Raw genomic sequence first — 26,099 nt, forward strand, 5'->3', positions numbered from 1 at the left:
TTTAATCCCAGGTGTGGACTATGGGGTGGCTTCAGATTGCCCACAGTAGGTGACTATGATTTGCCCTGTGCCCTGGCAGGGGAGTGATTTTGCCAGCTGAAGATAGTTCTTGGTTGGAATTCTGGGGACTCTGCAGTGGGTGTATCAATGCCAGAGCCCCAAGAAAGGTGACTGCTGGTCCTTCTGATGCTGCTTTTGTTGGCTGCTGACTACAATTTGCTGGATTGCTGGCTGCTAGTTTGAGATATCCTGATAAAGACTGGACTTGCTGCAAGCAACTCGATGCCCCTAATCAGCAGGAAGTAGCCTAAAGAGATCTACACCCCTTTCCTCTCCATCCTTCTTTCTCTCCTACCTAGTGTTGGAGTTGCAAGGGATGGGTATGGAGAAGGGTAGTAGGTAAAGAACCCAATGAAGTAACCAGAACGTACAGCTCCAAAATAGGGCTGGTGAGATGGCTCAGAGGGTAAAGATGCTTTTCACGGATCCCAGAACCCATATGATGGGAGAATAGAGGCCCACAAGCCATCCTCTGATCTATACACACATACACAAACTCAAATAATTAAATGCTAAACTAAGAAATAATTGTACAGGAAAACTTACACCCTAATACAAGAAATTACAAATTGAGAAAGCAAAGAAAATGTCAAGACTGAATGAGCTTCCAGACTAAAAGTTCTGCTGACTACCTGCCTAACACATGGGTGATAAGAGACCTTCCATGCTGGCGACAAATAACACCTTACAGAATCTGGAAAGGATTAAAGTGATAACCGGGCATGGTGACACATGCCTGCAATCCAAGTATGCCTGAGGCAGAGACAGGAGGATTACTGGTTTGAGGGCAACCAGGTCTACATAGACCTTTATTTGAAAACACCTCATGACAACTAACTCCCACAGGTAAAGCTTTAGTTCCCCCTAAAGCCCACTGCACTTCTAGAACTTGATGGCACGGAGTGGCTGACCCTTGACCCCTTTCCTTCATTCCCTTTGTGCTGATTCTTTTAAAACTAGCCCAAAGCTAATGATATTAGGTTGCACCCTAGCCAATTGGGAAAAGACACAGTTGCCACATACGTTAGAATAAAAACCAAGTCAATGTCTGTGCTTGGTTTGGTTTCTAGCACATTCTTTTTGCAAACAAAATTGATTTGCTGAGCTCAAAATAAAACTTAAATAAATAAATAAATAAAGATTAGCGTGGCAAATTACTTCCAAAGTAAGGCTAGGGAGGAGTCGAGGATGTGGCCCAGTATTTGGACATTTGCTTACGCAATGCCTATCTTCAGTTTCTAAAACTATAGAAAAAACAAACAAACAACCCCCCCCCAAACCAATCAGCCAAACAACAACAGAAAAGAAAACCAAACAAGGTTAGAACAAAAGCCTTTAAAATTATAAAAAACAAAAACAAAAACAAAGAAGTCTCTATCCAGTCAAACTACCAATCAAGAAAAGACACAGAATAAGGAATCCTATGACCCAGAGGATTTAAAAACCTTTACCTTCTTTTCCTCAGAAAGCTTCTGAAGAATGTCCTTTTCCAAAAGAAGAGGAATTAAGCCAAGACAGAAAGGAAGGGGAGGCTGGAGAGATGGCTCAGATAAGAGCACTGGCTGTTCTCCTAGAGGACCCGGTTTTAATTCCCAGCACCCACACGACAGCTCACAACTCTCTGTTACTCCAGTTTCGGGGGATCCAACTCTCATATAGACTTACATTAAGGTAAAACAGCAATGTACATAAAAATGAATAAGGAATCATTAAAAAAAAAAAAAAGAAAGAAAAGAAACTGGAAGGAAAAGATATCTGGGTGTCCAAAGTAAGAAAAACATAATGAAGCTATCCTACAGTAATGGTGAATGGAGATTTCAGGGCGATACAAGACTAGAATCTGGTCTGACCAGAGGGGAGCAGTCCACATACTCCAGGGCGTATTTTCTCAACACCATCAAGTCAACACAATAGTATGCCTAGTATGCTTGGACACAGAGTCTTCACAAAATAGTCTGTGTATGATCTGTCATCTTGACCCAGAATGGTGACTGACTTTTGGATGGCTCACTGATTTCTCAGCAAATGAGCCAGCAGACATTAGACAGGGCCGACAGGGCCCTGGGCACAGCCATCTTCCTTGTTTATTTACAAGCTAATGCACTGACGAAGGGTCAGCCTCACCTTTATCATGGTTAGCTCTGCGGAGTGTCTTGGGGCCACCCAGAGTAACTTGTAATCCTCACAGATCAGGAACTCCTGTTTGATGCAGTAATCTTCGTTACCTGTTGGAAAGGTTTGATTCCATTTTAAAGTCACTGTGAACATATGTAGGTCCTCACACTTTACCTCCTGGCTTAAGCGTGAGAGGTCTGAGTGTTTTTGCCCATAAGTGGCATCTAGAATACTTTTCAAAATCATTCGCTTAAAAATCGAAGGGGGAGCGGACAGATGGCTCAGCAGTTAGGAGCACTTGCTGCTCTTGCAGAGGACCCGGGTTTACTTCCCAACACCATATGGTGGCTCACAACTACCTGTAACCTCAGTTCTAAGGGACACAACAGGCATCACATACACACAGGCAAAACACTCATAAGATAAAATACATAAACCTAAAAAAAATATTTAAAAGAGGCAAACGAAAGTACAGCTGTTATTGTGGCATGAAATTATCACTGTGTTAGACACACTACATTCAAGGGCTTACGGTGTCCAAATCACTTATTTGTGTGCTGTCACAAGCAAAAGAACAGGTGTTCAGCAATACTTACCAAACTCAATTTCCTCTCCTATTTCCAAGGTAGGCATTGGTCTATCTTCCACAGACAACTCTGTACAATCACCTAACTCTGGCAGGGATTTTAACAGTTGTAGGCGATACTGTGAACACCAGGGTGACTGAACAGCATTCTCTGAGGAGAAAAGAAATTGAAAAAAAAAAAAAAAAAAAAAAAAAAAAAAAAAAAAAAACATAAAAACTAATGTTCACCACATGGTACTAAAGGGGCTGGACAGATGGCTTGGGGCTAAAAGCACTTGATCTTCCAGAGGATCTGAGTTCGGCTCCTGTCTCACTGCTCACAACTGCCTGAGCTGATGCCCCTTTTTTGGGCTTTGCATAATCTTTCTCTTTCCCTCTATTCTTAACTCCCCTAACTCTCCCACCTCCACCACATGCAAATAAAAAAGAATTAAAAAACAAAACAAAAAACAAAACAAGAAACCAGAATGGGTGGAGGAGCTGGAGAGACAGTTCAGAGGTTAAGAGCACTGGCTGCTCTTCCAGAGGTCCTGAGTTCAATTCCTAGCAACCACAAGGTGGCTCCCAACCATCTATAATGAGGTCTGGTGCCCTCTTCTGGCATGCAGGTGTACGTGCAGGCAGAACACTGCATACATAATAATTAAACCTTAAAACAAAACAGAATGGGGGCTAGGCAGTGGTGGCACACATCTTTAATTTTAGCATATGGGAGGCAGAGGCAGGCAGATCTCTGAGTTCAAAGTCAAAATGGTCTACAGAGTGAGTTCCAAGACAGCTAGGACTTCACAGAGAAAACTTGTCTTGGAAAAACAAAACAAAACAAAACAAAACAAAACAAAACAAAGGTGTGCGGTGATGGATTGGGGAAACACTCCAACACTACAAATCAACGCTGCTAATGTGGCCACATCCATTTGCCTTGGGTTCTGATGAAACTACGTTGGGTTACTGCTGGTTCATCTGGTAATCTGACAACTGTGGCAGCTTCACTAGTTGACCGTCAGTCTGCATTCACTGGGCAGGTCAGAAGCATGCCCGCAGGCTGGATGGGTCTACCTGTAGTGTCGTTAGTCAGCTCCAGCTTCTCGGGAATCTGAAGGCTTTTGATGGAGGACGTACTTGTAACAGAGGCAGACGATCCGGAGAAGCCAGATGAATGAGTAGCTTCGCGGCTGTCTTCAATAATTGGGCTGCGAGAAACAAAAGTGAAGCTGTCCTCAGGGATATATTCTCCAACTTGTTAAAACTTTATATATTTTCTTAATGAAGATCCATTTACTTTTTCTATATACTTATCTATTACATACAGTGTCCTTCCTGCATGTATGCCAGAAGAGGGCACCAGATCTCATTATAGATGGTTATGAGCCACCATGTGGTTGCTGGGAATTGAACCCAGGACCTTTGGAAGAGCAGCCAACAGAAACTCTTTACCTCTGACCCATTTCTCCAGCCCCTCTATTTTCTTTTATAACTGTTTTGTCTGCATGTATGGCAGTAGCTGGAGTTACAGAGGGTTGTGAGCTCCTTGTGGGTGCTCAGAACTTGACCTGGGACTCTGCAGGAGCAGCAAGTGTTTTTAACCACTGGCCATCTCGTTAGCCCCAGCTTTATACACTTCTAAGTTATAAATTTTACACTGAGCTAATCTTGTGATAAAATTTATTTTAAAATAATTTATAGATGCTATGATTTTTATTAGCCTCATTTTTAAAGCACATAATTTTCCCAAATCAGAAATAGATTAAAAAAAAAAAAAAACATTTTCCTGTAAGATTTATTTATTGTATGTATGTGAGCGTTCCCCTCACAAGTTTGTGCCCCATGTTTGTAGGGGTCAGAAGAGGACAATGAATACTGGAGTCATGGACAGCTGTGAGTTGCCATGTGGGTGCCGGGAATTAAACCCAGGTCCTCTACAAGGAAATGCTCTTAGCTGCTGAGCCACCTCTCCTGCACCTCTGGGTCTCAGAACCACCCAAAATTACTTCTTCTAATCCTCAAACCCAAACCAGCATGTGATCTCCACTCTAAGCATTTGGAATCTCTAAGCATTTGGAAGAGAGCCTCCTGCCTAGTCACTGTAACCGAGGATTAGCCCCCAGACCGAGGAAGCCCACACTCCAATCACCTCAGCTTCTTGATGCTGAGGGTTTGGTTATACATAGTGGCTGGCGCAGTGTGGTGGCCCTCGGCCTTCCCATCGAGATCCTCTTCCTGCAACAGCCCCTCAGGACCGGAAGGGATGCCCTTCAAGGACAGTATCTCATGAAACGGAGTAGATGCAAAACGAGCTGCTCTAGCAAAGTCACAGGTGTCCTCAGGGTTAGGACAGAGAGTGACGTTCCTAAAACCTGTGATGATGGCGTCCTCACTCAAAGGTTCGATTCCTGTAAATTCATCCTATAAAAAACAAAACACAGTTTAGCTGAGACAGTTCAACAAATATGTGTGAATATATTTGTTGTGATATATATGTGATATGTATATCACATATATCAAATAAATGTGATAGGAAACATATATACATACACATGCTTTTTTTTTTTAAATCTTCGACATAAGATCAATGACATGGGATCTAGAAATAACATACCAGGACCTCTAGTTGAAGACAATTTAAAAAGCATAGGACAGCATTGAGGAAAATGATTTTGTTAACAAAGAAAACTATACTTCAAAAAAAAAAAAAAAAAAAAGGACTTGAGGACTTTATAGACAGAAAAACTGCTTAATGTCCTCTCGAAAACAATTTTACCTGAAACGGGAGAACTGACAGTACCTTTCTCACTTATTACATTTATTTGTATGTGTGTGTCGGGGAAAGCCATGTGGTCAGAGGACGACTTGTGGGAGTCAGTTCTCTCCTTTCGCCATGTAGGACCCAGGAATCAATCTCAGGTCACGAGGCTTGGCAGGAAGTGCCCTTACCTACTGAGCCATCTAACCAGCCAAATGCTAAACTTCTGAGAGATTTGAGTGAAATAACTCTCTAAGCCCATGGATGTTAACTTACACAGGCATCAGGAGATGTGTCCTCATTTGAGGCGATGGTTTCCGTGCTTTTGAGAACTGCGAGGGGTCTTCGCTGGGCTCTGAGAGCCTGTGGAGGGTCTGCAGCAGGACTGGGAAAAGACACATTCCAGTTAACACTCCCTCGTCTGTGGGCAGAGACAACCGCCAGCCTCTCATTTATGTCTTTCTGGTTGTTTGCTGAGATAAAGTTGTATTATGCACTCCAGTCTGGCCTTGAACCCATGGTCTTCCTATCTCAACTCCTTCCTAGCCCTTAATGTGTATCAGAGTGCTTGGCTACCCTCACTCACAGGGCGAGAATATTGGGGAACAACATGGCTCGGCAGGTACCAGTGCTTTGTAGTCCAAGCCTGATGACTTGAGTTCGACCCGAGAGACCCAATGGACATCCGATTCACAAAAGCTGTCCTCTGGCTTCCACATATGTGCCATGGCATGCAAACCCCCATAAATACATGTGTGTGTGTGTGTGTATAATATATTATATGTGATAGTATTTATGTAATATACACATACACATGATACATAATACATGTCTTCAAGAAATTTAAGGTAAGGGGCTGGAGAAATAGCTCAGTTAAGTACTCGCTGCTCTTGCAGAGGACCTGGGTTCGAGTGCTGGCACCCACATGGGAGCTCACACCAGCTTGGTAACTCTAGTTCCAGAGGCTCTCACACCCTTTTCTGGCCATCTGTGCAAATTGTGTACAGATATATATGCAGGCAAAACACCAACACGTATAACATTTTTTTTTAGTTAAAATTTTTTTTTAAATCTAAAATCTAAGTTAAGTGTTCGTATATAGGAAGATCTATTTCTTTAAAAACGTAACAACAAACAAACAAAAAACAATAAAACCAAACCTTTTGTCCTTTTCATCTGAAAGAAACTCATCAAAAATGGAGAAAGGCATACTGGGACCTATAGAAAGAGAATAAAGTTTTATCAGTGTTTAATTCAAGAAAACTATAGAAAGTAATGAAAACTGCTGTTTGAAGGAAAAATGACAGTTGAAAATAGGTTTTTAATCATGCACACACGTGTGTGTCTTGTGTGCGGGTACAGTACACACACATTAGTGAGTCAGGTATCTGAAGTGGTCAGAAAAGGGCATCAGATCCCCTGAAGCCGCACCTGTGTACTGGGGACCAAACTTGGGCCCTCTGTAAGCAACCTGTGCTCCTAACCACTGAGCCACCTGTCCAGCCTCTGATTTGTTCTTATAGTGAAAAAAAATATTTAAAGTAGATCATTTCGTAATAATTCCCTAAATACGCATGATCTTAATACGTCTGTGCTCTCCAGCCATGCAGCTACTCCCCAAACACAGCACGGCCCTGACAGTGGTCCAGGGCCATTCCATCTGCAAATATTTCGGTATGATTTTCTAAGCATTTAAAAGGCTCTTATTATTTATCTGTGGTTTATTGTTTATCTTTTTATTAATTATTATGTATCTGTATAACTAACAATCTCTGAATAGCTAGCCAGTTCGACATTTTAGTAACTGTTTACAATGTTTTTTTTTAAAAATGTGTTTGAGTTGGAAACGCATAATAGGATCTGTATACTGTCAATGATTCAAACGCCTCCTTCTGAAGCTGAGGGGGGTGGCTCAGTGGATAAAAGGCTATTGTCATGTACCTGACAACTGAGTTTGATCCCTGGAACTGACATGGAAGAGGGAGTTGACTCCTGAGAGCTGTCCTGACCTCCACATGTGCAATCACATGCAAGCACACACATACACAAATAAGTATGAAAAACACACACACACACACAAAATCCAACTCTTTTTTTTTTTGGTCACTTCATGCTGGGTTTTGCCAGTTATTTTCTCCCTACTGTTCAACACGCTTCTTCCTGCTTTGTGCTCCCTATATATTGTTTGGTAGGGTTCGAGGCCCGTTAGATTTATTTTTACAAAACTAATTTCAAGTGGATATTCATGTTTTGCCACTTAAAACCATTTTTGTATGTAGAGTCTTTTTGTTTAATACTTATTTTTTGGTGTGTACATGTGTGGGCAAACATACGGCGGTCAGAAAAAAAACTTGTGGAAGTCAGTTTTTCTTCCCGCCATGCGTCTTGGGCTTGAACTCAGTTCACTAGGCAATTGCCTTCACTTGCTGAGCCATCTTACCAGCCCTTAGGTCTCTTTTTACTTTTATTTTTCATAGCTTACATTTTGCCTTTAATAGCTTTTACACAACAATAATCACTGATGCGAAAAGAAACGGAAAGGGAAAATGTGTCATCTTTTCAACTAAGCTTAACAGATGGGAAGCCTAATATTTTTAACATACTGCTAGCAGAAGAGAACACCAATATGAATATAAAACAGTTCAAAATATCCCCCTCTCCAAGAGCTGCTTTCCTTACAAAGCTGCTGCTGGTTACGTCTGCCTGAGTGTAGACTTAAACAACTGTTTTGCATGTGTGTTACATATCTGTGCAGTCAGGTGACTGCGTGAAGGTCAGCAGGTTCTGAAGCTCAAACTCAGGTGTTTGGGCTCCACAGCAAGCACCGTGACCGGCCAGGACTTGCTGGCCCTGAACTGAGTGTTTCAAAAGGTGAGAAATCTTATGAAAATATTCTCTCAAATCACACGTAATGGATTATATGTGTTTATAATTAATTCCTTTATTTAAAGACAAAATAAGACTCTATGCCAACTCATCTTTCTTCTTTTAATTATTTTACTATAATTAAAGAAGAGCATTTACTGGGTCTTGTGAAATGCATTTGAGTTAGTATTTGTCACAACGCTGTCCAATTCAACTTACCTTTAGAGTCAGGCTGTTCTTGCAAAATGTTTTCAGCAGGTGAAGCTTCCCTGTAAAGAAATTTGTTTAAAAAAACATGTGTTCAATACCCACAGAAAGACCTTCTGTTTTAGAGGCAGAGCTCATACTATCCAGGCAGCTTCCAAATAACAGCGGTGGACGGTGGCCTTGAAATGCCCCCCAGAGGTGGGATAACAGGCAGCTGCCACAGTCATACTTTTTTATTTAAGTTTGAAGACTTTCTGTTAAGCATAATCTTGTTCATCCTATTCAAGAGGGAACCATTACACACTGAAAATGCTATAAATTTTTTGATAACACAACAACAGTTAAAGCAGATTACAAAATGGTAAGCCACCAATTTTATGAAACAAAAATAACAGTACCACAGAAGGCACATTTTAGCATGGACAGCAGCTATCTTGTGTGGTCATTTTTTGACTTTTGAAATATTTTTTTTGTTTTCTTGTTTTCGTTTTTTGAGACAAGGTTTCTCTGAGTAGTCCTGGCTGTTCTGGACTCACTTTGTAGAACAGGCTGGCCTCCAACTCAGAGATCCGCCTGCCTCTGCCTCCCAAGTGCTGGGGCTAAAGGCATGTGCCATCATGCCCGACTTTTGATTTTAATTAACATATATTTATTGTAAACAGTACTGGATTGGGTTTTATAAGGACATTTTATGCAAAAATACGTAATATGCTTTATGTATATTTCCTCATCCCACACTTTGCTGTTCTGAGATAAGGTCTTCCTAGACTTTATCTTATCAGCTAGACTGGCTTTGATGATCGGAGCATTCTGACCCACCAGACTGTACCACCATGTTTATGTATTTTGGGGGTGGGGATAGAGGTAGGGCCGCATGTATACGAGGCTCGTCTCAAAGTTACTGGCCCTGCAGTTCTGACTCTCCTGCCTCCACCTCTCAGGGCTCAAGTTACAGAGTTCCAGGCAGGTTCCACTGTTGATTTTCACCCAGGAAAAGTCAGAATCACATACTCCCTCTTAGCACGACACCTTGCTAAAATTGGTACAACTCGTGGCTTAGGGCTGTCAAAACATTAAGGAAACTTCAAATGGCCAGAGCCAAAAGCTTGCTCTATGCTCTGTGAGCACAACGCCTTCCACCACCATGGTCTTACCTGGGACATGAGCTTAGTGGATGGACGGGCCAGGACAGGGATGCTCCCGGCATTTCCTGAGACTCTGAAGCAGTGTGCAGTCTGGCTGTCTCCTTTCTAGGCATCGTCTCTTCTTGCTGCTTTACATTAACATAAATAAGCCAATGTCCCTCCCATACGGAAAAGGCTATTTTTAAGCTCTTGTGCTAACATTTGCTTTATCACCTTCTAGACATCTGCCGACCGATCAATCTCCAATACTTTAGGTCCTGGTCAACCTGATGTTGTTATACTCAAATGAGCAGTATTAAGTATATATTAAAAATTAAAAAGGAACTCCATTTGAATGGATCATGACCAAAATATAAAGTTAAAACCAGAATAACAAGATGAGAATATAATCTAGAAGTCAATGAATGACATCACTAATTTCACATGCCATAAATCCCATTGAAAGTCACTTGTTAAATTACTTCCTACTAGTAATAACTAAAAAACTAACAAAAAAAAAATTTTTTTTTTCAGGTTGGGCATGTATATCAAAGGTAAAACTCTTGCCTGGCATGCCTGAATTTTCTGTATTAAAAAGCAGTAAAAATGTACCTGGTCACCAGCTCTTTCTTGCTGGATAGTCTGGATTTCTTTTAGCTTTCTCTCCATCTCTTCAATCTGTTTCTGCATTTCTGCTCTCTTCTCTGCACTGGTCAACAGTTCAGCTAGAAACAATGGAATCACTTGAGGTATTTCCTCCTCACAAGGCATCCTGCAAAAACTGCCCTAGCCTCATAGCCTCAGTATGCATGTCAATACTGATGAAAACAAGAAAGGGTAACTGGGCCCTCAATTTGAGGTCCAAGTCTCTATTCTTTTATGTATCTAGTCAAGGAAAAAAGGTCCAGCCGGGACCCCAGACTGAAAATGGGGGTCCCGCCTTAACTCTCCTGCCCTCTGTAGGCAGTTCAGTTTCTTTTATTAGCCAATCAGATAATTGGGGAGCATTCCTTATACAACACTGATACAGGAAACTCTTCAACAATCATGACAGTTCCCATGTCCGGACTGCAACCTGATCTCGGGGCACAGAATTCAGCATCTGAACACACAGCACACAAAAATCAACCTCCAACAGGGTCCTCAATTTGAGATCTGGGTTTCTATTCTTTTAGGTATCTACTTAAGAAAAAAAGGAATACCTATTATGCACAAGTACAATGGAAAATAGGTTCCAATGATGTTACAAAGTCCTTGGCCATGTAATTCTAACATTGAAATATGCACACAAAGATGTAAGAGAATCATTCAGAGTTCTAAGCTAGCTTGGGCTACAAAGCAAGACTGTCTCAAAAACACCAAAATTATCTAGAAAACAGGGCGTGGAATGTACCTCAGTTGGCAGAGTGCTTGCTTGCGCAAAACCCTGGGACTGCATGAACCCGGCACAGGGCTGCATCAACCTCCGATACACAGCACACTCAAGGCCGGCCTAACTTATATATGAGACCATTTCTCAAACAAATAAGCAAGGAAAACCAAAACCAACCAAACAAAAACCTACCAAATTTAAGTGGAGGTGGTATGGAGACTATAGCCCAGTGATAGAGAACTCAGCTTATAGTACAAGCCTGAACAACAGCAGAACCAAATGGAGGGAGTAAAACTGTGTTTAATGAGTGGATGAAGATATACTAAAGACCAGTACCATTTTGATGCAGCGCTAAAGCCCAAATGAGGGATCAGTCACATAAAGGTCTACTAGGGAAGGTTTGTCAATACAGGAAGACTACTGTATTGAATCCAGAGGAAAGCCAGCTTGCTTGTTGCATAGTAAGAAGGGGTTGGAGAGGTCGTCAAATGGTGTTTTGTGAAGAAACAGGCACTGGCTTTGGCGAAAGGGCTTCTAATGACCATGAGCAGAGCCGCTTGACAAGAGTAAAAGGACTGCCTAAGAGAACACTGGCAAGACCAGAAGATTGACTAGACTTTCCAAGAAAGTCTGGGGTCGGGCAGATGGCCCAGTGTTAAAAGTGTGTGGGATGCAAGCATTAGGACTGCAGTTTAGATTCCCAGCACCCAAAAAAAGGCTGGGTGAGGGTGCTGGCCCACTTATAATTCCAGTACTTAGAAGGTGGGGAAGACAGGATCCCCAGGGAGAACTGGCTAGCCCACCAGTAGTACATGTGAGCTCTGGCTTTCATCCAGACTATACCTCCATGAAGACTGTGAAGAGTGATGGAGGAAAACTCCCAGGGTCAACCCCGGGTCTCCACAAAAATGTTCACACATGTGACTCCACATACATATGTGGATGTGTGCTGGTGTGAATAAGAATGGCCATAGGCTCATATATTTGAATGTTTAGTCATCAGAGAGTGGTACTACTTAAGAAGGATCAGGAGGTATACAACCTTTTTAAGGTATGGCCTTATGTTGTGGCCTCGTTGGGGAAGTGTCACTGGGGGCTTTCGGGTTGCAAAAGCCCAAGCCAGGCCTAGTGTCTGTCTTCCTGCTGCCTGCAGATTCGGTTGGAGAACTCTCAGCTCCTTCTCCATGCCTAAGTCCCACAGGTTTACGTACTAAACCTGTGAAACTGTAAGCTAGCCCCGATTAAACACTTTCTTTAAGAGCTGCCTTGATCATGGTGTCTTTTCACAGCAACAGAACAGTAACTAAGACAGAACGCAAACCCTATACCCACCCCCAACATACAAACATTGAGAAAAATAAAAGGGGGCCAGGAAGACAGCTCAGTGATAAAGCCTTTGCCACCCCAAGGTGCAATTCTGACAACCCGAGTCTGGTCTCCAGAAGTCAGCTAAAGGTAGAGAGAAACGACCACACTGTCCTCCTGCCTCCCCGTGAGTGCAGGGCACAGGCTCCCCTCCCCTGCAGATATGAGTTTCTTGTTGATGTTGTTTTCTTTTTTAAAGAATAGAAAGTTTGCTCTTCGGGGAAGTGGAAAGATGAGCTAATGGCTTGAGAACAACACGGGGATAATAAAGGACTTCAAAAATATGGATTTACACGGATATGATGATAATAGAGAAATGCAAACAGTATTTACAGAACGAATGCCTGGCAAAATAAGTGGGTAGAGATGGCAGGTTTGACAGTGATAAGAAATGAAATGCTTCAGTTCTCTCAATGAAGTGGGAGAAAATCAGAGATACAGTTGTTAAGACTTGAAAATATGAGAGAAAACTGAGTTTATCTACCCAAATCCCACTCAGCATGGGGGTTTATGTCTGAGAATAAAATGTATCTGACTTCCATATAGAGGTATGAACTAGAAATTTTCTGTTGGGGCTGATGTGGTGCTGCTATTATTCAAATGTTAAATATTGGGCACCAAGATCTAGTTGGTATCTACATGAGCACATTCTCATGTACAATAAGTGATGTTGTGTAAACTTTGCTCACCAATATTCTCTGACTGGTTAAGTGAAGTTGCTGACAGCCTATAGCTGGGCAGGAGAGGTAGGTGGAGCTTCGGTTCCAGGAGAGGTAGGTGGAGCTTGGGTCCTGAGAGGGACCACAAGGCTGGGAGGAGGAGGAGAGGAACAGAAGATAGAGCAGCAGAAGAGGAAGCCAGAGAGGAGGTCGCCATGGGACAGTATGGACCATGAGCACCTGACCATCAGGGCTGGCCAGATTGGAACAGGAGAAGCTCAGGCAGGAACAATTATGGCAAGTAACTTGAGACGTGTAAGTGGGAAACAGCAAAATAGCTTAGAGGGTTGATATCTGCTCAGTTATGGTGCCTTAAAGCTTTTATTATTCTAAAAGGTCTGTCTCAATTATTTGGGAACTAGATGGGGTAGAGAAGCCCTCTAGATTTTAATATTCTTTCCACAATAATTTTCCTTAGAAAATATTTTTACCAGGGTACCTCCTGTTGATAGGGCTCTTTGGGAGCTTGGGGGGTTTTCTGTGCAGGGACTTCTGAGCCCAGGTCTTCACATACGAGATAAGCACTCTCCTCACTGAGCTTCACCCTCAGCTCGTTCCTATTTTAAAAACTTACTATTATTATCGTGGGTGTGCACAGTATGTGATGTGCCTGCTCTGGAGTCAGTTCTTCCATCCATCTTTGGATCAAACTCAGGGGTCAAACTCAGGTCACCAGGCTTGTGCAGCAAATTCCTTTACCTGGTTTACTGACCCCCTGCTCCTGTTTTTATTTTTTCTTTACATTTTATGCGTATGGGTGTTTTGCCTGCACCCGCCTCTGTACTACTTGTGTACTTGGTGCCACAGAAGAGGGGGTTGGATCCCTGGCACCAGTTACAGATGGCAAGGAGCCCTGACATGTGTGCTGCGTCCTCTGGAAGGGCAGCTAATGACCTACCTGACTGCTGAGCCATCTCTCCAGACCTCCAGTTCCTGAGTTCAAAAAGGCAGTGCTCAGTATGGGGTAGTGGTACACACCTTTAATCCCAGCCCTTGAGAGGCTGAGACCAACCTGCTTTACACAGTGAGATGAGACCTTGTCTCAAAACCAGCAAAACTAAAAAAGCAAAAAGCCTCACTCAGCTGGCCCCTCACTTTGTAGCCTTACCTTCTTCCCACATAGGCACACAGGGGCCATTTTCCTACATATCATTTGAAATTTATTTTACCCTCTTGTTCTAACGCCCTAAAGCCTCCAACACTCACTTTCTGTGGATGAGCACACCCTGCTCCGTCTGCTGCCTCCTAATACCCAGAACATACAGCCCAGAGCAGGGACTGCTTTCTGTTCCCCTCAATCTCCAAACTGTCCCTTAATATCAGCATGAGAAAGAATAGGAGCAAATAACTCGTCTAAGTGACTGAGATATGACTGCAGGTGTATCAAGAAAGTACCTGAGGGGTAGGCGCTCTGTCTGCGTGGCAGGGTCACAGCTGCCTACCTCTGCTGAGCAATGGATGCTCCCGCAGTCGATCTTTTCTGCTTTTCTCTTGAGCAGACTGCTTCCTCCATCAAGAGGTTTTATGGGAGGCAGCAATCAGAATTCAGCATATGTACAGTGTATATATATATATTTGTACATACAGAGAAAAGCTGCACAACCTCAGAAACATCATCACACGAAAGCACGGGTGATGGAGACAACCTCTCTCAGACCTGGAAAGAGTTTCTTACGACAACCCACGTACCTTCCCTTCGCTCTTTCAGTTTCTTCCGGAACACTTCAGCTCGGATCTCCTCAAAGGAAAACTCCCCCACTCCGGCATAAATCTTTTCCTTACAGTACATCATCTTCTCCTTCTTCTCCTCACACCCTTGCTGATGACTCTGAACCCTCTGCAGGGGGTCTCCTTCTTCTCTCCCTGGCTTTCTGGTGCTGAGAACATGGTTGATACTAGGCTCAATTTTACATGGTGTCCTAAGGAAGCAAAACAACTATCATTTACTCCAAAATCAAAATGAGTTATTTATTTGTTTTGCCCAAACAGACAGACAATGCCAGCAGTGGGGCTCTATGGATTTGTTTAAAGAACAAACAAAATAGTAACATTTAGAAAAGGGGAGAAAATAATGCACAAGAACCACCAGTAATTATGTTCTAGGACTCTGAGGTAGAACATTTGCTTACAACAATCAAGGTACAAAGTTTGCTCCCCAACACTGGGGCGGGGAGGTATGGGTTCTGCGAGCCGCCTGTGCTTTGAAGAGAATTAGTACTTAAACTAAAGTCACCAAGTCCAAATGACCACATACTGAAACTTCTGAGACCCTGAGCTAAAAATTATCTTTTCTGTTTAGGAGCTGGCTGTGTCAGTATATGACGGTGACAGAAAGTTGATTAACATAGGCTGGAGAAACTCCAGCAGAGAATGGTTCTCCTAACCTATGAAGAACAACTACAAATCATTAAAGAAAGACAACCTGACTGGGCCTGAGGGTGCTCCAGTACAATCCCAGCATGTGAGTGGTCCTCTGACCTCCACACACGCCCTGCAGCATTCTCAGCCACACACACCATGTACAGGCATGCACGCAGGCATGCACACATGCACCCTTGCATACACACACGCCCAAGTTACAATAGAATTTTAAAAGCTAGCCAGAGTGGTGGCACATGCCTAGAATCCTAGCATTAGGGAAGCAGAGGCAGGTAGATTGCTGTGAGTCCAAGGCCAGCCTGGTCTACAGAGCAAGTTTCAGGACAGCCATGGTACATAGTGAGACCTGTTTCAAAACAAACAAATGAATTTGTTTTAATTTAATTAAATAATAAAAATAAATAAATTTAAAAATGGAAATGACATAAAGCTCAACATCAATTCTATAAGATTCCAATGAGTTCCCGTGTTTCATGCTCAGACAGATTCTTATGGTTCCTATCAGATAGTGTGAGTTATAAATTAGCTAAGAGAGTCAGGCATGGTATTGTGTGTCTGTAATCCCAGCATTCGGGAGGCAAAGACAGGTAGATCTCTGAGTTCAAGGCTAGCACGGTCTACACAAAGACTCTGTCTTAAAAAAATAAATACACGTATAGCCATGAGAACTCTTTAAAAAAAAAAAAAAAGATTTATTTTGAATGCTCTTATGTGCATGTACATCTGCATGCCATAAAGAGGGCAGTAAAGAGTATAGATGGTATATGAGCCACCATGTGTGGTTGCTGGGAATTGAACTCAGGACCTGTGGAAGAGCAGACAGAGCTCTTAACCACTGAGCCATCTCTCCAGCCCCAGCCATGAGAACTCTTACACTGAAACTCAGAATTGAACCTAGTATTAGAACTTACAATCTTTAAAGATTAGACTAAAGCTTAGGCTGATTATCTATCATTTAGCCTAATTTTTCTTATAACCAAAATTTTAGGGGGCTGAAGAGTTGGTTCAGCAGTTAAGAGCACTTGCTCTTTTCAGGGGACCCAAATTCAATTCTCAGCAGCCACGTGGTAGCTCACAACTGCTTGTAAGTCCAGTCCCAGAGAATCCAGTGCTCCCTTCTGACCTCTGTGGACACCAGACATATATGTGGGGTACATACATACATGCAGGCAAAACACTCATACACATTAAAACAAATTTTTTTATAATTGTGTTAAGGATTAGGAAAGAGAAGAGAGACACCCAGAAGAGAGAAGCGAGCGAGAGAGAAAACTCCACTTTCTAACTAGAGCATGTCTCACTTGGATTATTATAGGGTCATGTCTGTTAGACCATAACCTTAGTTATTAAGTTCACCCGCATATACAGTGAATACAAAGGAGACACAGAGCCGTGTCTGCCTTCACTCCCACAAAAGGCGTTGGGGACTCTAACAGGTACCTCTGCCCACCTTTAGCAAGTCCCACTGCAAACAGTTCTGCGAGCTACTCACATTACTGTCTGCTGAGCACTCTCCTCCACATATGGAGTAAAGCTGGGAAGCACAGTGGTTACAGATGCCGTTGGAACTGGATTGCCATGAGGCTAAAAATGAAAAAAAAAAATTAAAATGATCATTCTACCACAACTTATGTAGACAATCTCTAAATATTCAAGGAGTTAAGTGATGTTAAAACTCCAGCCAGGCAGGGCGATGCATGACTATAATGCCAGCACAGGGAAAGCTGACACAGGAACATGAAAAGTTGTAGGCTAGCCTGGACTACATAGCAAGTTCAAGGTTAGCATAAGCTAAATAATGAGAACCTGTCTCAAACAAACAACATAAACAAGATCAAACCAAGACAGACCAGTCTGAAGTCTTCATTAGACTGACAAATACTGTGCGTCCTTACCCTATAGTCCAAGGGCCTGTCTGTGTTCCATGGGCCCGGCTGAAGCTCATTCTCTTTCTCTTTGGCCCTAGGGACAGGGGGCGCCATCCATGGCTGGACAACAGGCTTAGATAACTCTTCTCGAGAAGTGCTGTCAGCATTTTCATCAAAAACAGTGATCCTGCGATTACTGCCTATCTGCTGAGGAACCGTATTTTGGAATCCTCTGCTCTGACCCGTAGCTAGGAGGAAAAGATGAGGATGTCATGTAAAAGCATTATCAACTTGGAATCCGTATAAGATATGCACCCTCTGCTCCAAATTTAGAGGACCATTTCCTCTACCACAGACTCAAAATGAGACTTAAAGGTTTGGGTTTTTTTTTTTTCTTTTTTCCTTCCAGGCAAGGCGGTAGTGGCTCACAACTTTAATCCCAGCACTTGGAAGGCAGAGACAGGCGGATCTCTGTGAGTTCAAGACCAGCCTGATCTACAGAGTGAGTTCCGGGACACTGAAACCTTGTCTCAAAAAACAAACAAAAAAAGAAAATAATTTTTTTTTTCTTAAAACCTTAAGTTGGGGTGAAGAGATGACTCAGCAGCTAAGTTCCTAGCACCTCCATGGAGTGGCTCATAATACCTGAAGCTCTAGAAACCTTCCTCTGGCCTCCAAGGGTACCTGCACTCACACGGACCCACCCATACACAGAACAACAACCATATTAATCATTAAGAATAAATAAAATCTTAGTGAAAAATAGTACTAAATTCTCAATGAATTCTCCAACTAATAACAACTTTATTTTCTCTTTACCTTTTCCTTTGTCCTAACACTTCAGTCTTTCCTTTTTTTTTAAGATTTGTCTTTATTATTTTTAATTATGTGTAGGGGTATGTGTCTGCACGTGGGTATGTGTGTGTGAGTGCAGGTGCCTATGGAGGCCAGAGGTATTGGGTCCCCTGTAGCTATGACCTATCCAGTGTGGATGCTGAGAGCAGAACTCAGGTCCTCTGGAAGAATGGCAAGTACTCTTAACCTTTGCGCGTTTTCTAACGCCTGGGCCTTCTCTCCACCCAGAGTCTCACTATCTATAGCTCTGGCTGTCTTGGAACTGAATGTAGACTGAGCCGGCTTCACACACAGATCTCCTGGCCTGTCTTCTAAGTGCTATACAAAAGGAGCCCACCGCCAGACAAGCCCCACATCCAGTCTTTCCATAACTCCTACATCTTCTTTCAGTCACAATACTGTCTAATATTTTTGTTGGTTTTAGGGTTGTTTTTGTTTCTCTGTTTTGAGACAGGGTTTCTCTGTGTAGACCTGATTGTCCTTGAACTCACTCTGTGTACCAGGCTTGCGTCGAACCCATGAATTCCCCCGACTCTACCTCTGGAGTGCTGAGATCAACAGCGTGTACCACCACACTTAGCACGTTATCTAGTTTTATCAGAAACTAACCTAAGTTTTTTTCAGCTTTACAGTTTCTCTTACTTGAAATTAATAGAGATGTACTAGAACCACCGAACACAAAGCTAGCCCACTTATTAGGGGTACCTACTATGGTAAGACAAATTATTTTTTTAAGCCCCACTGCGATCGTTGTCATGGAATAGCCTCTGACACTAGATACTCCCTACTCCCTACTCCCCAGGTCTAAGCTCTCCAATCCACATTCTGATTGCTAGTTAAGAAGAAAAAAAAAAAAGTTTATACCAAGTGTGAGGCACATGCCTGCAGTCCTACACTTGTGCGTGGAAAGAGAAGAGTCAGGAGTTCAAGGCCAGACCCTAGAAAATTCCAAGCTTGAAGCCAACTTGAACTGTGTGAAGCTGACTCAATAAAAAGAGAAAAACTATTGTTGGCCATCTTTGGGTACACAGAGAGTGTCCATTTCTGGTGCCAAACAGCTGAAGATGGTGTCAACTACATTCTCGAAGAAACTAGGGCATTTAAGCTTTACTTTGATAATACCGTCTATATTATATACATCTTCTTTCAATTACAATGTTTAGAAAATGTTGCATCTCAGCCAAGCACGGTGGCACACCTTTAATCCCAGCACTATGAGGCAAGAGGCAGGAGGATCTCTGTGTGAGTTCAACGCCAGCCTGGTCTACAAAGTGAGTCCAGGCAGCCAGAGCCAGAGCCAGAGCTATTACACAAAGAAACCCTGCCTGCCTCGAAAAACCAAAACCAAAAAAAAAAAAAAAAAAAGAAAGAAAGAGAAAATGTCACATCTCAAATATCAGATTCATTCCAAGTCCCAACCTATAACCGCCACCTTTGGCTTCCCTGCACCCTATGATATTAGCTGTCTTTTGGCTTTCCTTTTTGCTACCTAGCGCTCAGAAAACTAGGGCAGCACCCTCCTATACACTTATGTGTTGCCTTCTTACAGAATCTGCCTACAACACATTTACAGGTAACATTTAATGAGCTCACCCTTCAGGGCACCTCCGACACGGCTGATGGGTGCTTTCGCCACCTTTTTCCCTCTGCTCTTCAGCTCGGCTAGTGTGCTTCTCTGTGGTACAGAAGACCCCAAGACTTCCTCCTCCTCTTCATTCCCAAGCGCCAAGAGAGCTTGTCGAGACACTCGAGCCTGGAATTGTCTAAAGCAAGACAAAGGGCAATCAGCTTCCAATAGACACGAGCAGTTCTTACCAGACTTTAAAAATCTACAATAACAGCAGACTAGAGAAAAAAACACAACTATTCCAAAAAAACAATTCTCTAGGAAGAAGGAGAGTGAGTTTAAGACATAAGGACATCTTGGCCAGGATGACTTAAGAGTCCCTTAAAAATGTACGTTTGGCCAACTGAAAACACTCTAAAGTCATCATCAGGTTGATCTAAGGATAAGTTAAGGCTAGAAAATCGATGAAATTCATCTCTCAGAAACTTTTTATTATAAGTCTGAAAATAAAATGTGCAGAATTGTGAACAGGGTAAATGAGTACCCAAATAGCGTTCACCCAGACCCACCAAATGTTAGTACCCTGCCACATCTATCCCCTCCTCAACATACACAATTTTTTTCTTACCCATATGAGATGAGTTTACATACAACATGACATTTTACTTTAGCACAGCTGGCAGAAATTTCAAAACTAACATTTTTGGCTGTTGCTGCTATGATTTTAAAGTATATCGGAAAAACAAAAAAGCAAATAGATTGTAGGTGCTGGGTAGGACCCAATCATACCCACTGCAGCTTCTCTTTCCCACCACTTAAATGTAAAACTCTAAACACATAAAAAGAACCCATGACTCTGGAAGGTCAACAAAAGCAAGAGAACTGTGTAAGAGTGGAGCTCACCCTCCACTGAGCTTTTATTCTCTTATGGTTTTTGACCCACTGCAACTGTGATTTGAGAAACCTACAGCTCCTTAAGAAACCTTATCTTTCTGGCCAAAGAAAGGGGAACTGGGGATTCTGAGGGCCAAAAGCTATAGAATAATGCTGGAAAGGAATATGCTGAAGACTGGAACTCCTAACTGCCCTGAGCTCACTACTGAGCTCTGCACACAGAAGAGGCTTTGAGAACTATGATGTAATCCGCTGCCCAAGCCTCACATTAACCTGAGCAGTACATGTAGGAGACAAATAAAAACAGCATCACAAAGGTCTTAAAGCTGACTGACAACATAAGGTAAGAATTTGTGACATCTGGAATTCAGTTACCTAAGACAACATCACCACTCACTCTCTAGAGACTGCCAATCAACAGGATCTGACACACTATCAGAGTGAACGCCGTGTATGTAATTCATACTTCCTTAACACATAAAGAAACAGCAAATATGACTAATTCTTACAGAAAAAGACAAGTAACAAATACCAACACCAAGATTACCAAGATGCGAATGACATTTAAAGTAGTTATTATAACTATGTTGCATCAGATAAAAGTAAAAGCATTTTTTTAAAAATTAATTTTTATTTTACATGTCTGGGTGTTTTGCACCATATATGTACTTGGGGCTTGTGGAAGCCAGAAGACATTAGATCCTTGGGTTCTCCAGAACACAAGCCACCATGTTGGTGCTAGGAATTAGACTAGACAGATACTAATGAATGAAGTTAATGGGTTCTATCTCCCAACACCATATTTTTTTTTTTTTAAATAAAAACTACTTGTTCTAGGAAAAAATATTTACATATACATTACAAAAGGCTTTTCAAGACAGGGTTTCTCTGTGTAGCCCTAGCTGTCCTAGACTAGATCTGCCTGCCCCTGCCGCTCAGGTGCTGGGACTAAAGGCATGTACCACCACGCTTGGCTCATATGAGGAATTCTTAAAAGCAGTATTAGTTAAAGGAACTAAACTCAAAAGGTTATAACTGGCTGTTCTGTGACATCCTGGGAAAAGCAAAACTACAGGACAGAAGGGTGTTTTTGAGGGTTAGGGAAGGAATAGGCACTAAAAAAAACACAGAATTGGATTCTGTTCAGGGAATGGAATCATTTCATACTTAAGAATGGCCAAACACATAACCGCACCTAAATGGATTTTATAGTAAGACAAAGAAAGTCTTTAAATGCCCAACAGTACTTAATTTAACAGGACAAAGTGTTCTTTGGGTATTTAAATAAGGGTTAAGACAGGCTCCAAGTCCCAGGTTACCTGTGCTGAGACTGCAGTCTGTCCAGGGGCTCAGCCTTGCGTTCAATCCCTTCCTGGAACACTGTGTCCGCTTTCTTGAAATTTTCTCTAGCTTCGTATTCTTCAGCCCATGAAATATAGAACTGGGCAAGGGAAACACCAATCCCTTGGCTGTGTAAATAGCTGTACATATCCAAAGGCTCATTGCACAAATGCCCCTGAAATATATTAAAAGTGGTAACAGTTAACAGATTTCCTTCACTTATCAGATGCCTGTTTCGTGCCAAACCACCACTGGGGAAAATACATGCAGTTCTTGCACTGAAGAATATGAATCTTATAATTATCCCAGAATTAAAATATACCTGGGATAAGAACCCAAGAAAGAGAAAGAATAGGAGATCAAACTGGGAGGAAAAGGGAAGGGAAGGGAAGGCTTCAAACAGGAGGTGACATTTGACTTTGCCTTGACAGAGAACTGGACCCTCATCATATGCAGAATGAGTAGAGAAGGGCATTTATTCCCTTTATGTCTGGCCTAAGTGAAGACAAGGACAAGCTTTCTCAGGGCAGGGGTAGGCGGGGAGTCTGAAGGAAAGGGCTGTTACCAGTTAAAGGGCTGTTAAAAGTCTTAAATGTCAATGAATAAAAAAAAAAAAATATCAAACTAATTGATTTTGCTTCTACTTGATAGTAAATATATTCTGGGCTGAGAGATTTAAAAGCAAAGGTAAGATCTGGTCAAGTTCGTATTTAAGGAACTTTCTAAGATCAGGAATAGTGTAGAATTTTTTTTTTTTTTTTTTTTTTTTTTTTTTGTCCTTCTCTTTTTCCCCAGACAAGATGTCCAAGATGTCACTGTGTAGCGCTGGCCATCTTGAAACTCAGTCTGTAGACCAGACTGGCCCAAATTCAGATCTTCCTGTCTCTGCCTCCAGAGTGCTGGGGTTAAAGGTCTGTGGTGCCACCACCTGGCTAGTGTTTACAATTTTAATAGCAAGAGAGGAAAAATAAAAATTCCATACTCTAAATGCTTTGACATATGTCCACATTTGTTGACTATAGGAAAATCTTATCTCACTGTAGTCTTCTTTCATATATACATAACATACATTTATTGATTTCCTAGACGTGGTCCAGGTTGACCTGGACTCATTATGTAGACTAGGAGACTTGAACCAGTGGTAGTTGTCTTGCTTCCGCCTCTCAAGTGCTAGTACTACAGAGCCACCACACCTGGCTGTTGTTATAAACAAAAATGAAAACCCCAACCATTCTACTTTACCAACAAAGACTCAGCAGCCAGATGCTGGGGTGAAAACCTGCTAGCTCGGAGAGGGAGAGAAAGCACCCAGCTGGCCTTCCTTTTCAGCTCAGGTCCGGATGGAAAAAACCTAAAGGCTCACTAGCTCAACTGACAGCCCAGGAGCAAAAGGCCAACAAAACAAAACAACAACAACAACAAAAAACCCCAAGGCCAAAGGCTTGCAAGCCCTAAACCCCAAAAGACAGGGAGCTGAGGAGCTGAAGCCTAAGCTAAAGCCAGAACTTAAACTAAAAAGCCTTTTCTTTTTCTCCACTCTGTCTTAAACACCCCTCAACTCAAAGTCCCTCCTACTCCTTAATCCCTATAAGCTGGTTTCTTGTTCTGCCTCTTGACCTAGGGGTTAACTTTTTTAAATCCGGTGTACAGAAAGCTCTTGGATTAAAGGTGTGTTCTAGGGCTGGGTGAACCACACCATAATCACCCGTTTACAAGAAACAGAAAGTTCTTGGATTAAAAGTGTGCGGCAGGGCTCAAACACACCAAAAAAGAAACAGGGTTTTTACAGCTCAGTTTTGGGGTTCACAATGGGGTCAAATATCCTGCAACACCTGGCCTCAAATTTCTCTTGAGCAACAATTCAATGTCACTTAACACAACAAGTCCATAATTAGAATAAGCAGCAAATTTGCACTCAGAACGTACAGCAAGTCTACACAGTTTGCATTACTGTGACTGATGTCACAGAGTCTACTTCAGTCACTCACTCCACTAAACTATTAGAAACTAATCCAAATCAGAGTTTAAGCACTACAGAGAACTGGGGAGTCCAGTCTTGCTGAAGGCAGACACCACTGGAAGGTTAATGGAGGAGTGTTTGAGGATCAGCCCCTAGAAAGAGAACAGGACGACAAGCGCTCCGTTTTTAATGCAAACACAAGGACCCCCATGGGGGAGACCTCCTGGGTAGGATGGGTCTACAGGGGTTTTGCCAGTTGAGACAGGGAAGCTGGGCCTTTCTCTCTCCACACAAAGCCGCCAAAGGCCTCTGGCCCCAGGAAGGGAGCCTGACCTTCGGCTGAAATCAGGGCTCTTCCCCGACGGCTGGAAACTGGGCAGCAGTACTTCCTGCAGTTAAAGGGCAGGAAGTTCTTTATGCAAAAAGGGTACATGAGCAGCTGGGCCCAGCCCCCAAAATGATCCCAGTTGAAAGTAAGGATGGATAGAGGGCTACCCAGCTGCTGCACAGGCCTGACAGTCCGAGTAGCCACACCAATTACAGCATGCATCATTTTCCATGCTTTTGGAACTATTTCCAATTAATTTTGTGTCTGCCTGTCTCCCCTCCGTCTGTGTGTGTTGTATGTGTGCGGTGTACAGGTAGGTGTACAGGTGCCTACGGGGGCCCGAGATTAAGTGCCTTCCTCCAGAGCCACCAAGCTCCAGGACTCACCGCACTAGGACTACAGGTGCTTTGCATGGGTGCTGGGCCTCACCAGGACCCAGTCCTTCCGCTTGTACAGCAAGCACTTTATCAACCAGGCCACCATTCCAGCCCTTCTAGAAGTTGAAGAGGCAAGCGTAAAATGCACGAAGGGATTTTTTAAACATTTATTTATAACTGGGAGAAATTAGAAGTTGTTTAAATACAGAAAAATTGGTTAACAGGTTAGAGAACATCAACTAGACGTATCAACACTATGCGTCCATTTAAAAATAATTGAAGCAGGCTGGGGAGATGGCTCACATAAGCAGAAATACACAGTAACACACACAGGAAGCGAGCCAGTAAACCCCTAGAGATCAAAGTAGTAAGTTTGCTAAAATGCTAAAAGTCCTAAGTTGCTTTCTAAAAGGGTTATGGAAACTTGAAATGCTAAAATTCAGTAAGTCACACTTTGCTCTCATGTTGAGCTGTTCCTACCCAGCAACACTAGTCTCTATATGAGGTCCTACACCCTCCTGTAACAATTTAACATATGCAGCCTTTTCTGAGGCTTTGCTACTTGTTGCAAGATATTTGATCCCATTGTGAACTGTAAAAACCTGTCTTTTGTTTGGTGCTTCTCAGCCCTAGTACACACCTTAAATCCAAGAACTTTCTGTTTACTGTAAACTGGTGGTTATGCTGTGGCTCAGCCCTAGCACACACCTTTAATCTAATTTCTGTACACAGGATGAAATAAGGTTAACCAACAAGAAACCAGCTGACAGGGATTTAGTAGAAAGGAGGGGCATTGAGTTGAAGGGTATTTAAGACAGTTTGGAGTAGAAGGAGCTTTGGGCTCTTTGGCTTTTTCCTCCTAGGCAGTCAGCTGAGCTAGCAGGCTTTTGACCTTGATCTCTTGGCTTTTTCCTTCTGGAATGTTGACTGAGTGGGAAGGCCAGCTGGGTGCTTTCTCTGTCTCTCTGAGCTAGCAGGTTTTCACTCCAACAGATGGGTCCTGAGTCTTTATTGGTAAAAATCGAACATTTGGGATTTTTCTTTCTGTATAACAGCCACATTTACACTCAATGGCTTCAAATATATTTACTCTAATAAGATAGTCTCCACAAAGGTAGAAAGCAATTGCTACCTACAACTATCCCTCCCTCTGACCAGCATTTTATGACTAGTCTGGAATAAATGAAATGTTCCATTTGATAAATGTGAATGGAATCAAGCATTCCACCTAAAATCTTATTTTGTTTTGGCTTTTGGAAATAGGATCTTGTCACGTAGCTCTGGCTGGCTCCAGACTCTCTGTTAGGCCAGAATAGGCCAAACTTGTGAGGACCCTACTGCTTCTCATTTTGGAGTAGTGTGAGCACAGACCTG

The 26,099-nt window shown here is 42.5% G+C and overlaps 1 protein-coding gene across 4 annotated transcripts in view; it reads right to left on the reverse strand.

Annotated features, from left to right (window-relative positions):
• The window catches only part of Bub1b (BUB1 mitotic checkpoint serine/threonine kinase B), a 48,802-nt gene that overhangs the window by 8,103 nt on the left and 14,600 nt on the right, over positions 1-26,099 (reverse strand). For 2 of the 4 annotated variants that reach the window (XM_055603805.1, XM_055603789.1), the window contains exons 5-18: positions 22,039-22,235; positions 19,852-20,021; positions 17,431-17,651; positions 17,028-17,119; positions 14,846-15,075; positions 10,313-10,425; positions 9,731-9,849; positions 8,589-8,638; positions 6,665-6,722; positions 5,781-5,889; positions 4,896-5,167; positions 3,821-3,954; positions 2,772-2,912; positions 2,185-2,285 (exon numbers count right to left, since the gene is read on the reverse strand). In XM_055603805.1, coding sequence (XP_055459780.1) covers positions 2,185-2,285; positions 2,772-2,912; positions 3,821-3,954; positions 4,896-5,167; positions 5,781-5,889; positions 6,665-6,722; positions 8,589-8,638; positions 9,731-9,849; positions 10,313-10,425; positions 14,846-15,075; positions 17,028-17,119; positions 17,431-17,651; positions 19,852-20,021; positions 22,039-22,235 — 2,007 coding nt within the window. The remainder of the gene's footprint in view (positions 1-2,184; positions 2,286-2,771; positions 2,913-3,820; positions 3,955-4,895; positions 5,168-5,780; positions 5,890-6,664; positions 6,723-8,588; positions 8,639-9,730; positions 9,850-10,312; positions 10,426-14,845; positions 15,076-17,027; positions 17,120-17,430; positions 17,652-19,851; positions 20,022-22,038; positions 22,236-26,099) is intronic. The other 2 variants (XM_055603797.1, XM_055603813.1) reach the window with 2 other exon arrangements.

Source organism: Psammomys obesus, unplaced genomic scaffold (assembly GCF_907164565.1).
Source record: "Psammomys obesus unplaced genomic scaffold, mPsaObe1.curated_primary_1811, whole genome shotgun sequence".
Taxonomy (NCBI): Eukaryota; Metazoa; Chordata; class Mammalia; order Rodentia; family Muridae; genus Psammomys; species Psammomys obesus.